This window comes from Ctenopharyngodon idella, chromosome 3 (genome assembly GCF_019924925.1).
Source record: "Ctenopharyngodon idella isolate HZGC_01 chromosome 3, HZGC01, whole genome shotgun sequence".
NCBI lineage: Eukaryota > Metazoa > Chordata > Actinopteri > Cypriniformes > Xenocyprididae > Ctenopharyngodon > Ctenopharyngodon idella.
In genome coordinates, this window is record NC_067222.1 from 56384554 (window position 1) to 56398609 (window position 14056).

The 14056-nt window shown below is 39.9% G+C and overlaps 1 protein-coding gene across 47 annotated transcripts in view; it reads left to right on the plus strand.

The window, feature by feature from the left end:
- LOC127508712 (NACHT, LRR and PYD domains-containing protein 12-like) overlaps positions 1-14056 on the plus strand; it is an 85338-nt gene that overhangs the window by 21482 nt on the left and 49800 nt on the right. For 34 of the 47 annotated variants that reach the window (XM_051886927.1, XM_051886935.1, XM_051886945.1 and 31 more), the window contains exons 10-13: positions 11158-11331; positions 12183-12356; positions 13204-13377; positions 13782-13955. The exons of 9 other annotated variants lie outside the window; for them this stretch is intronic. In XM_051886927.1, the coding sequence (XP_051742887.1) occupies positions 11158-11331; positions 12183-12356; positions 13204-13377; positions 13782-13955 (696 nt within the window). The remainder of the gene's footprint in view (positions 1-11157; positions 11332-12182; positions 12357-13203; positions 13378-13781; positions 13956-14056) is intronic. 4 more of the 47 variants (XM_051886933.1, XM_051886928.1, XM_051886929.1 and 1 more) reach the window with 4 other exon arrangements.

Sequence of the window (14056 nt, forward strand, 5' to 3'; positions counted from 1 at the left end):
GCGTCTGAATAGCGCTCGCTCCGTGGGCGTGGCCGCATTAACGGATAATGAGCTGAATCACAGGCGTCTGACATGTGTCTCTTTTCATACAGATTACATAAACACAGAATATTTGTTTTCGATTTGACTTACACGATTTAAAACCTGACATTTCAACGTTTTTTTTAGACATAAGTCTCATTTTTGTGTCATTAGTATTCACTAAGTTACAGTTCATTTTCTGAGAACTATCAGATTAAACTTCGTTCAGAGGGAGACGAGAGATCACGCATCATGTTAGTTTTCTTTATTTTGCAAAAAGCACATCATTTTGTTTTTACTCTGAGTGTACACAAATAAAAGAAGATATATTTCACAAATTTTAATGGTGTATAATTCTTAATTATATGTGCAACATTGACGGAGTATTTTGAGTCTCTTTCACACTGGTAAGAAAAAAACCGAGGTGGTATCGCCGGCGTGACCGCCGACCCGAGGGAGTTAAAGCAGGTACAGTGAAGGAGCAGTCAAACACTTTCATCTGTACATCACATACTCCCAACGGGCTTGTTTTCTGACCTCCACAGTCAATTAGTGTCAGCAGTGTTGGAGAAACCTCATCTGTGGAGTATTTTTGCTGCTATGAGTTTGGACAGGGCTTGCGTACTCATAGTGCAGGCCATAGACCCACTGTCAAGCATGCCTCGCAGCAAGATAACATTGTGTATCCAAACATCAGTAAAGAACATCATCATTTGTGTTAAGCCTCTGCACATTTTGAAAAATCACTTTTGTCTTGCCATCAACACTATTGCAAAACTCAGAATACAGACTCCAAATCAATATCTCCATTACACAGGGACATAACGCATGGCCCTCCACTAGTCCCCTCCCTAGTTTCCCAACTGATCAGAGTCAGGACTGCTCTGTTGAACTTGTGGTTTGAGGGCAGTCCCAGCAGAACAAGCTGAAGCTCTGTGGCCAGAGGCATGACAGTTAAAGCACAAACGGTTTATTCGGCAGTGTGAAAAAGTGTCATGACTTGCATCTCCGCATGCTTCACATGCTACATTTTGTTTGGTTACTCCACTCCTTACTTTATGTTGAGGTCTGTTCACTCTCGTCGCATGCTGACAAGAACCCTGGTCCAAAACTCGTTCCAAAAGACTGATCATGCGACTCAAAGACTGATCCTGAGTACAGTGTTCAGTATCCTGAGATGGCGCCACTGCTGTATTCTTCTCCATACCACGACCATGAGCACACAAAACGTCTGTTGACTGAACATGACACGCAATGCCACTCACATGTACATTAGACTTGCGTTGTAGGAGCTTATTCTCCCTCTGATACTCATCCAGTCTAATCTGCACATCAGCTGCGGTCCATTCATCCAGTGGCTTACACTTGAATATTAGAGCCAGCTCTGGATCTGGGCAGTTCCAAACGAACATCACAGTGACTTCTCGTAAAGGGTCATCGAGAGTTTTTCCTTGTCTTTTTAGTCCCTCCCCGGCAATGTCAATAGCATTGTGCAGCCTAATCCAGTAGTCAAATGGTTTCTCATTTTTCAAGGGCAATGTGGCATAAAAATCTGCCAAAGGCATGCACAAATACACAGTATCACTACAATGTTGCTTGAGCAGGTCAAAAATTGGCTTTGGACCATCACTGAGGTTTAACAATAGGTTACTTCTCAGTCCAACTTTTACTACATCATGTGCTTTGCCCTTCAGCTTTGTCAGAACTTCGCCAGTTTGATCTTTCAAGGGTACTTCACGCTTTCTCAAGTACACTTTTATTGTCTCTACCCACTCGTCGACACAAATTTTCTCTTCCCCATCACCTCTGAAGTACAGGGGCTCATTAACATCTTGCTTAACAACTAAGCTGACTTTTGACAGGTCATTCATATTGAGTTGAATCACTATGCTTGTTTTGGCCAAAAATGCCAGACTCAAGACATGTAACAATGTTCTGGCCAATGCTGCTGCCTATCTGTTTCACTATATCATTAATTAGGTTCACTGGCACAGCATTTAAATCAGAGAATTGCACAGAATCATCAGAAACAGCACAAGACTGAGACACAGTAGATGTCGGCACATTAACATGTCTTGTATGAATTGGGGTTGATGAAAGCGGACTAATTTTATCAGCCCCAACTACCTGATTTGTTTCGATGAACCTCAGTACACCTCTACCTCTTCCCATATTTATCTGTCCATTTAAACCCTCCATATTAGTATCTGATTTATAAAAAAAAAAAGTTCCAATCCCTTTTTTTTTCCGTAAGGAGTGAAAAAAAAAAAAAAAAAAATCTTCAGTGCAATTAAATCCAATTATCAAAATATTTCATTTCATTCAGTTTCTTTTTTTGTTTTTCTAACTGTTCAACAGCCTTTTGAACCAAAAATATTTCAGTTCATATTCACTATGTACAAATGGCGAACCTCTCATCCACTCAGTCACGTTGCAGCGGTGCACTCGTTGGCCTATCACCCCGGAAACTTCTCCACTCGCGTGTAATGTGTCCGGTCCCACGACGAGTGTGACGTCTCATGCAGACTGGGAAGCAGCAAAGTGCGCCAACCCCCCCAAGTCAGCATGGCGGCAGGAAACTCCAAATATGGTCAGGGCAAGTGGAATGACAAAATAATTTTCTAAATACATAACAGCTACACGGCTGTCAGTCATTCTCCATTCAGCATTCAAACAGCGCGTCATGTTCGGTTACGACAGTCAACACAATAAAACTCTAATGAAAGATGATTCAATGTTCCTATTATTATACTTGATCTGTAGTTAATAGTCTATGGCTTTGCATAAAAGCACTTTATCTGGATGGAGTTTATTGCTGTTTCACATGTTACTTTCTCCCAGGTGTCTGTTAGATCACAACACTGGAGTAGAGAGCACTATAATTGTTCTTCACGCGCACAGTAACTGAAATTTAAAACTGTTGAAAGAAAAAGCTCAATACACAATTGCATAGCCATAGATATATTACACTACGCATCAATATCTCGTCCCTTTGTGCTTTGAACTTTTCAATGCGAAGCGCTGCTCTATGGAATTACCTTTGTTCCAATAAAAATGAACGTAACTTTTCAAAAAAACTAATAAAAATATAAATTGAAACTAAATAAAATGTCTTTGAAACTTAAAAAAATAAATCACAGTTGTTTGACTTTGTTTTTAATAAAATTCATGTTTTGCTAACTGTTTCTTTCACTGATCTGCATTTACAAATGTGTTTCCAAAGTTTTCATTTATGCTTCTGAAGTTTTCGTTTACGATCCCAGAGTTTTCGTTCGTCTTTCTGGCACAAATCTCTCGTGGGGGCGGGGTTAGCAGTGGTGTTTTCTCAATGGCTACTGAGTTTTTGATTGACAGCTTCTTGACCTGGAAGTGAAGACGTCAGTGTTGCGTTTACAGATAGATAAGCGCCTGTAAGCGCTTCTTATTTCATTTTAGTGATATAAAGATAGGAGTTTTGTTTTTGAATTTTATCTGTATTTATCTGCGGCTTCTACTTTGTTGACATAAGCTTTTAGGAGCGTGAGAGATCAAACGCGTGAGAAAATTAATGTCTTGAGGTTTAATTGTACATTAAAGTATATGATACTGAAAATATTGCATAATGTCCAATGTTTTCGGAGAATATTTGTTTATTCCTGATGATTCTTCTCTATTGTTGGGTCTGATTAGGTTGTGCTATTACAATTTAAAGAGAATACTAGTATCATATACATGTATATATTCAGCCGTCAAGAAAGTCTCACTCTAACCAGGTAATCAAGGATGGCAACCATGGCCATCACACTAACCATTGTTTGCATATGCACATACACCATCACAATTAATGATCACTTAATTCTGAAGAATTCAAAAAATATGAAAATTACCATCGTGGCTTGCTGTAAGATGGTATAGACCTCAAAGGGCATTTCAGTAAATATTCCACTCAAAGAATGATCTTGTTGCCATTTTTTATCATTCTGATCATTTTATTTAGTTATTTTATTTAGTTAACGTTATCATCTAACATATAAAAGTAGAAATACTTTTTTTAACAATCATCAACAGTTTCAATTGTGACTTTTATAAAAACCAGTTGAATAAATGTAAATGAGAATATGAATCAATTCAAATAAATTTAAATTCTTTATTGTCACTACAGCATATACACAAGTATCAAAGTGAAAGTGTTGGATGCAATTATGTTGTGACAGGAAAGACCAGAATCCACAAAAAACTAACTGCATAGAATTCATGTAATGCACAGTATTTTCATGATATACAGTACATCACTATAAAAATGCACAAGCACCTATATAGAATACATGTGTAAAATTCATAAAATTCATTTTATTACCATTTTTTTAAAACTATAGTGAATAAACTGTATTATTGAATGAAATGTTCATGGTATCTGAATAAATTTTGGTTTGACTGTATATGACTTACTTTCTTCTCATAAGCACACATATCTTTAAGAAAATAGTCCATCTCTGTGAGTCCATAAGTGGACTGTAACCCATACACATATGACAGTTGGTGGGAAACAATTGTTAATAATTAAAACAGTTTAAATTATTAGTTTTTTTCTTATTTATTGTTTCACTTCAGAAGACATTGATTCATCCACTGGGGTCGCATTGATTACTGTGTCTTTAGGACACAAAGACATGTATTATTTTCCTAAAAATCCTAATTCGTGTAGAAAAGAAAGTAATATGCATCTGGGATGGCATTTTTATTTTTGGGTGAACTATCACCTTAACATTCATATGTTGGTATGCTAATCCAAGATCAGTATGGACTAATAAGAATAAAGTACAACCTCTTGTGTGTTTGTGAACTGTGTTTGTTTTAATCTAGAGCTCTAAAGAAATTAAAATATTTGCATAATATCAGACCTCCTAGACTTCTTCCAGTTTTTTAAAAGGACAAACTTCTGATCAGATTTTGAAAGTTTTCTTGGTCTTCCAGTCATTTTCCATTCCATTTAGGTTTAAGAGAGCCAGGTTCCTGCTATTGCTCATGTGTAAGGAGAGGTCACTAAATACTTGCCACTTTAGCCTATAGAAGTCATTTTTTTCCGTTTTTTTAATACTGCTTACAAATTTAATGTATTTCCTGGTTATATTCTAATAAAGAATAAAGAAATAATTATATGGTCACTATACCATTGCTAAAACAACATCTAAAGAGTTTTGCACATTACTTTATATTTATTATTATTAAAGACTACTTTTCGCCTTTAAATATGATCTAATCCAAGACTGTAACTGTATGTACAGTACATAACCAGGTTCTATAATGATTGGGTTAAATCAAGACGAAACTGCTCTATAATGTGGGCTCTAAATTAGCTCTAAAATACCTCTCCACCTGAAAAAGCAAAAGCAAGTACTTATATTGATTTTGTAAACTTAAAAAATACTGACTTACAAGCGAGTATCCAGATAACTACTATGATTGATGATGATGATTATATCGAGAGATTTGTGCCAGAAAGACTAACGAAAACTCTGGGATCGTAAACAAAAACTTCATAAGCATAAATGAAAACTCTGGAAACACATTTGTAAGTACAGATTAGTGAAAGAAAGAGGAGAAACATTTAGCAAAACATGCAGTGTATTAAAAACAAAGTCAAACATTTTGCCTGCGATTTATTTTTTTTAAGTTTCATTCAGTTTCATTTTATATTTTTATTAGTTTTTTGAAAAGTTAATTTCATTTTTATTGGAGCAAAGGTAATTCCATACTGCTCGCTGTGACTCCATGTTGCTTCAAGCGCATCATTCTGCACACGAGATGTGCATAAGCGCTCAGTGACGCTCTGTATTAAGCCTTTCATATTATAATACTTTTGCGCAATGTAAGATTACTAATAGCCATTCTTGTTCTGTCTTATCTATCATATGTTGCTGTTTCATTAAAAAAAGCTGCGCTTAAAATTTAAAAGATATATCTTTTAATTTTAAGTATATTTTTATATATATATTTTTTCATACATGACAAAATCATGCGTCATGAATGGAGTCAGTCTGACTCCTGTTTATTTTGAATGTCAACCAAGCTACTGAAGCTACTGGTTTATTTGTAGTTGTTGCACTGGTGCACAATTATTTAATAAATAATTCGGTACATTTGTGTTTGTACACTGAACAAAATTATAAATGCAACACTTTTGTTTTTGCCCCCATTTTTCATGAGCTGAACTCACAAAAGACCTATTTCTCTCAAATATTGTTCACAAATCTGTCTAAATCTGTGTTAGTGAGCACTTCTCCTTTGCCTAGATAATCCATCCACCTCACAGTCAGTATCTGGTGTGATCACCATTTGCCTCACGCAGTGCAACACATCTCCTTCGCATAGAGTTGATCAGGTTGTTGATTGTGGCCTGTGGAATGTTGGTCCACTCCTCTTCAATGGCTGTGCGAAGTTGCTGGATATTGGCAGGAACTGGAACACGCTGTCGTATACGTTGATCCAGAGCATCCCAAACATGCTCAATAGGTGACATGTCCGGTGAGTATGCTGGCCATGCAAGAACTGGAATGTTTTCAGATTCCAGGAATTGTGTACAGATCCTTGCAACATGGGGCCGTGCATTATCATGCTGCAACATGAGGTGATGGTCGTGGATGAATGGCACAACAATGGGCCTCAGGATCTCGTCACAGTATCTCTGTGCATTCAAAATGCCATCAATAAAATGCACCTGTGTTCGTTTTCCATAACATACGCCTGCCCATACTATAACCGCACCGCCACCATGGGCCACTTGATCCACAGCGTTGACATCAGCAAACCGCTCACCCACACAATGCCATACACGCTGTCTGCCATCTGCCCTGTACAGTGAAAACCGGGATTCATCCGTGAAGAGAACACCTCTCCAAAGTGCCAGATGCCATCGAATGTGAGCATTTGCCCACTCAAGTTGGTTACGACGATGAACTTGCGATGAGCGTGCAGATGAGCTTCCCTGAAATGGTTTCTGACAGTTTGTGCAGAAATTCTTTGGTTATGCAAACCGATTGTTGCAGCAGCTGTCCGGGTGGCTGGTCTCAGATGATCTTGGAGGTGAAGATTTGCTGGATGTGGAGGTCGTGGGCTGGTGTGGTTACACGTGGTCTCCGGTTGTGAGGCCGGTTGGATGTACTGCCAAATTCTCTGAAACGCCTTTGGAGACAGTTTATGGTAATGAAATGAAATGAACATTTAATTCACTTGGCAACAGCTCTGATGGACATTCCTGCAGTCAGCATGCCAATTGCACGCTCCCTCAAAACTTGCGACATCTGTGGCATTGTGCTGTGTGATAAAACTGCACAATTTAGAGTGGCCTTTTATTGTGGCCAGCCTAAAGAACACCTGTGCAATAATAATGCTGTCTAATCAGCATCTTGATGTGCCACACCTGTGAGGTGGATGGATTATTTCGGCAAAGGAGAAGTGCTCACTAACACAGATTTAGACAGATTTGTGAACAATATTTGAGAGGAATAGGCCTTTTGTGTACATCGAAAAAGTCTTAGATCTTTGAGTTCAGCTCATGAAAAATGGGGGCAAAAGCAAAAGTGTTGCATCTATAATTTTGTTCAGTGTATATTGTTTTACAAAGTTAGGAAAATAATGTTTAAGTCATGCCTGATGCCTTACAAAAACGAATGATCCCAGTCTCTTCCACATAGTGAGGTATACAGTTTATTAGATAATTAAAAAAAAAAAACAGTGCTGAATTATTATCGGATCGGTATCGGACCACCCCTACATGAGGGTGAGTAATTAATTAATGACAGAATTTTCATTTTTGGGTGAACTAACCCTTTAATTCACCATCAGTGGAAACAGCTGATTAGTCACGTGGGTTTAATGTTCACTATGTCAGAAATTATTCTGCAAATGCATTTCCATCTCCCATTATTCCCATAAACTCTTTTACGCACAAGTCAAAAACCACCTCAAGTGAGTGTAAAAACATTTTTGTGACTCTGTTTCTGTTTTTTTTTCCCCCCGAAATTTGGTCTTTCCATCGCTCGTTTCTGATGCTGTACTTCAAAATGTGCATAAAAACAAGGTGATGGAAACATAGCTAATGTGTCGTCTTTCTCCATGTTACCTGCACCTGGATATCCCTGTTTATTTGTCAGCAAAAGTCTTCTGGATGAAGCTAAACAGATCATTATAGATCTGAGTCATTGTATTTTCTCTTTCTGTCTTCAGTCTGAGTGAATGCAGTATTACAGAGAAACAGTGTGTCATCCTGACTTCAGCTCGTCCTGGCCCAGTCGGAGGCGGAGCTAGTGGCACACAGATCCCTCCTCCTCAGCCACTTGGAGTGCTTGGGGCTCAGGGTCAATTTTCCAAAGAGCTCTTTATCTCCCAGCCAACGTATATTTTTCCTGGGGATTATTCTTGACTCGACCTGCATGAGGGCCATAGTCTCGCCAGAGCAATCCATAGCCATTCAGCAGCTCGCGGAAATTTTCACGCCCAGATCCTCTCTGCCGCTCAGAGCATTTCAGAGGATGCTAGGTCTCATGGGCTCAGCATCACCAGCACTGCAGTTGGGCCTACTTCGTATGCACCCACTACAGTTCTGGCTGAAACCGCGGGTCCCTCCCCAAGCCTGGCAGCACGGTCGCTGCTCACTCAAAGTGAATCAGGCGTGCACTGCAACCCTGGCTCCTTGGATGAACCCCTGCTGGTTTGAGCAGGGCGTGGCTATAGGGACGATGTGCAAGAGGAAAGTCATTTTCACAGACGCCTCCAAAATGGGCTGGGGAGCTCTGTGCAATGGTCACCCAGCCTTCAGTGCTTGGAGGAGCCAAGAAAGCGAGCTTCATATCAAACGCCCTGTAAATGATGGCGGTGTATCAAGCTCTCCAATCTTTCCTCCCTCTCCTGGTGGGACACCATGTCCTGGTCAGATCAGACAATATGACAGTGGTGTCCTTCATAAATCGCCAGGGCAGGCTCTCATCCAAGTCCCATTTTCACTCTAGCAAGAACTATACTAGAGTGGGCCCAGCACAACCTGCTCTCACTCAGAGCAGCGCATGTTCAGGGTGTACTGAACAAAGGGGCGGACATGTTGAACTCTTCGCCTCAGAAGACAACTTTCGTTGCCCAATTTATTTTTCAAAGACCAACGATGCGCTGGCCCAGCCTCCTCCTGTACGCTTTTCCCCTGGTCGCTCTGATTCCCCAGGTTATCAGACGAATCAGGGAAGGTGCCCACAGGGTCCTCCTGGTGGCTCCCCTATGGAGGAGCCAACCGTGGTTTTCAGACCTGTCTCAGCTGTTGTCCATGGAGCCATGGCCAATCCCCCTGAGACGAGACATCCTCTCCCAAGTGGGAGGGACAATTTGGCACCCCAAACCCGAGCTGTGGGATCTCCATGTTTGGCTTCTAGACAGGAGCCTTTAAACCTCCCTGAAGATGTCCTGAACACTATCTCACAAGCCAGAGCTCCGTCAAAGAGACGTCTCTATTCCTTAAAATGGTCAGTCTTTGCGGCCTGGTGCTCCGGGGGGAAGACCCATTTATTTGTGACATATCTCTGATATTGTCTTTCCTCCAGGACTTAATGGCTAAGGGCCATACTCCCTCTACCCTTTAAGTCTATGTCGCAGCTATAGCGGCCTCCCATGCTCTTGTAGCAGGGCAGTCGATAGGGAGAAACAACCTTGTTGTTCGTTTTCTAAAAGGGGCTAGGAGGCTGAACCCTCCCCGCCCCCGCACGGTTCCCACCTGGGACCTGTCTTTGGTTCTCAGAGGCCGTAAGGGCCCTCCCTTTGAACCACTCCAGACTGTCGATTTATGTCCTCTAACGCTAAAAACCGCCTTATTGCTAGCCTTAGCATCGGTAAAGCAAGTGGGAGATTTGCAGGCACTCTCCTTGAGCCCCTCCTGTCTTGAATTTGGGCCTAACGGCTCTAAAGTTGTCCTGAAACCAAGACATGGATATGTCCCGAAGGTCCTATCCACACCCTTTAGGGCACAGATGATCATTCTTTCTGCACTTCCTCCTTCCCAGGATGATCAGGAGTTGAACTTACTCTGTCCAGTCAGGGCCCTGAGGACTTACATTGATCGTTCCGCCTCTTTTCGTCAGTCAGAACAACTCTTTGTCTGCTTCGGTGGCCGTACGAAAGGTCTTCCGGTCACTAGGCCTAGATTATCCAAATGGATAGTCGATGCTATAACGCTCACTTACTCCTCCTTGGGCCTACAATGCCCCATAGGTGTTAGAGCACACTCCATGAGGGGCATGGCCTCTTCTTGGGCATGGTCCACTGGTGTGGCCATCACGGAAATTAGTGAGGTGGCCGGCTGGGCCTCGCCATCCACCTTTGTCAGGTTTTATAATCTTGACGTTCCTGCATTACAAACGCAGGTTCTCTCTGCATAAGCCTCACCAATGTGACCAGCTTATAAGCACTCATTTATTGCCCTGACCAAAGTCCAGGTAAAAACATATTTTTTCCTATTCCCTATATATGTTCCAGGCCCCAAGGAGCTCCTAGAATATATAGAAATGGGAGGACGACTACAGTGTCCTCAAGTCCCCGATCTTCCTGGATACATTATGCTATGTGCATCCGTGCAAGCCCTCCTCAGCGCTCCGCTCAGATGCTCTGTCGTTCCCCCCTTCATAGCACGACATGATTGTATAATCCCCGTTGCGTCTTACCTAAACGGCAGACGACGCAGTACGGAATGTAGTATCGAAAGGGAACATACTCGGTTACAAATGTAACCTCGGTTCCCTTAGATACGGAACGGAGTACTGCGTAATTGGCCATGCTATTCATAGGACGCCTCATGCCGTCGCTTCAGTCGAATTAAGTCAGGCGAGACGGCCGCTTATATAGCCCAAGACCCCGCCCATTTTGGCGGGCTCGCTCGCTTGCGGCTCTGCCATGCCGTCATTGGTTCGTTTACTTAAACTCCAAGAACCAATGGCCGTGCAGTTTCACTGCGTGATTAAAAAGGTTTTTAGAATCGGTGAAAACAGGAGTTTCCCTGTTGCGTCTTGCGTCTTGGCAGACGACGCAGTACTCCGTTCCGTATCTAAGGGAACCGATGTTACATTAGTAACTGAGTATGTTTTTCTTCTTATTTTCTACTCTCTCTTTTTTCTAATGTAGGTTAAGATGTTGTGATATGACAGATGAAGGCTGTTCTGCTCTGACTTCAGCTCTGAAATCAAACCCGTCACACCTGAGAGAGCTGGACCTCAGTGAGAATGAACTAGGAGACTCTGGAGTAAAAAACCTCAGTGATCTACTGATGAACCCACAATTCAAGCTGGAGAAACTAGAGTTAGTATCATTATACTACATTTACTATTTAGTTTATTTTAAGACAACAGGGCACAAGTCACATCATTTGTAGCGCTGCATCTCCATCTGAAGAAAGATTCAGAAATGGTATTAGTTAACGGGTTTGTATGTGTCATGAATGGCTGGTTGTAATGAACCTCACGACGATGGAGAATACAATAACACTGTATTTAATCACAAATCTAACACGTAGAAGAGATAAAACAAAACCACTTCAACATAAACAACACAGAACAATGAACAGACAGAACTAAGATTTTAAATACACAGACAGAGTAATCAAGGTAAAACAGAGCAGCTGCAGGAACTAATTAACAACCAAGAACACTAACTAGGGAACACACACAGGCAGCAACACCATGATAATAAAACACAACAAAACTGTTACATAAATACATTATTCTGAAATGTTACATTTATACTGGACTAATGGTACTTTTCACTAAATCTTCTTTTATTAAACAAAATGTATATTTAAAGATTGTGAATTACACTCTAAAATTACTTAATAATCGATTCAAGTATAATATTTTCTTGCATTAAAAATGTAAAAATAGACCATTTAAATGTAAATTTTTCTATTGTTTCTATATTGATCCTATATATTAATCTACAGTGATAAATTCACTTATTTTTGGGAGTGAGGACGGATCCAGACTTGGATTGTAACTAGTATCCTCAAATGCTCCTGTCTTGGTTTGTTCATTTATGTCATTAAGTTTCCATGTTTTTGCTGGCTTATTAGTGACTGTATGACATTTATTCATGATTCATTTAACTCACACATGAACTGAACATGGATTTGAGTCATTTTCTCTTTCTGTCTTCAGTCTGTATAGATGCAGTATTACAGAGAAACAGTGTGTCATCCTGACTTCAGCTCTGAAATCAAACCCGTCACACCTGAGAGAGCTGGACCTGAGCGGGAATAAACTAGGAGACTCTGGAGTGAAAAACCTCAGTGATCTACTGATGAATCCACAATTCAAGCTGGAGAAACTAGAGTTAGTATCATTATACTGTATTTACCATTTAGTTTATTTTAAGACAACAGGGCACAAGTCACATCATCTGTAGCACTGCATCTCCATCTGAAGAAAGATTCAGAAATGGTATTAGTTAACAGGTTTGTATGTGTCATGAATGGCTGGTTGTAATGAAGCTCACGACAATGGAGAATACAATAACACTGTCTTTAATCACAAATTTAACATGTAGGAGAGATAAAACACAACCACTTCAACATAAACGACACAGAACAATGAACAGACAGAACTAAGAGTTTAAATACACAGACAGAGTAATCAAGGTAAAACAGAACAGCTGCAGGAACTAATTAACAACCAAGGACACTAACTAGGGAACACACACAGGCAGCAACACCATGATAATAAAACACAACAAAACTGTTACACAAATACATTATTCTGAAATGTTACATTTATACTGGACTAATGGTATTTTTCACTAAATCTTCTTTTATTAAGCGAAATGTGTATTTAGAGATTGCAAATTACTCTAAAATGACTTAATAATTGATTCATGTTTAAGATTTTCTTACATTAATAATGAAAATATACCATTTAATTGTTGATTTTTCTATTGTTTCTATATTGATCCTATATATCAATCTACAGTGATAAATTCACTTATTTTTGGGAGTGAGGACGGATCCAGACTTGGATTGTAACTAGTATCCTCAAATGCTCCTGTCTTGGTTTGTTCGTTTATATCATTAAGTTTCCATGTTTTTGTTGGTTTATTAGTGACTGCATGACATTTATTCATGATTCATTTAACTCACACATTAACTGAACATGGATTTGAGTCATTTTCCCTTTCTGTCTTCAGTCTGAGTGGATGCAGTATTACAGAGAAACAGTGTGTCATCCTGACTTCAGCTCTGAAATCAAACCCGTCACACCTGAGAGAGCTGAACCTGAGCTGGAATAAACTAGGAGACTCTGGAGTGAAAAACCTCACTGATCTACTGTTGAACCCACAATTCAAGCTGGAGAAACTGGAGTTAGTATCATTATACTGTACAGCAGTTACAGTGTGATTGAAGTTTAATTATTTTAAGACAGCAGGGCTTATGTTTCATTCTTTATAGCAGTGCACTTTCTGGGTTATCCCTATTGGTCACATTTTATGTGCTTTTTTTAATCTACTTAGTAATTGATAACATTTCCAGCATTTGATATGATGTAATGATTGTGTACTTGTAGAAATCTGCCTTTTCCCCAGAGAATAAAGAATAGAGACATCAAATAAATAGTTAAAAATGAAAGAGAAGAAACAGTATCTTCCAGCACACAGAACTAGTGTAACTGGGTTTCAAAACAGACTATTGGAAACTAAATGCTGCTGAAGTTTTTCAATAAGATCATCATCATAGATGTGAACTATTGTTATTTCTCTGTCTTCAGTCTGAGTGTTTGCAGTATTACAGAGAAACAGTGTGTCATCCTGACTTCAGCTCTGAAATCAAACCCGTCACACCTGAGAGAGCTGGACCTGAGCTTGAATAAACTAGAAAACACAGGAGTGAAGCACTTATGTGACATACTGAAGGATTCACACTGTGAACTGGAGAGATTGAGGTCAGTAACATTCTTCACATACAAGAATCAAAATGATTAAAATCACTTTAACAGTTTAAACTAAAACACTTTATATTCAATATCTCAAAATGAGTCTGAGT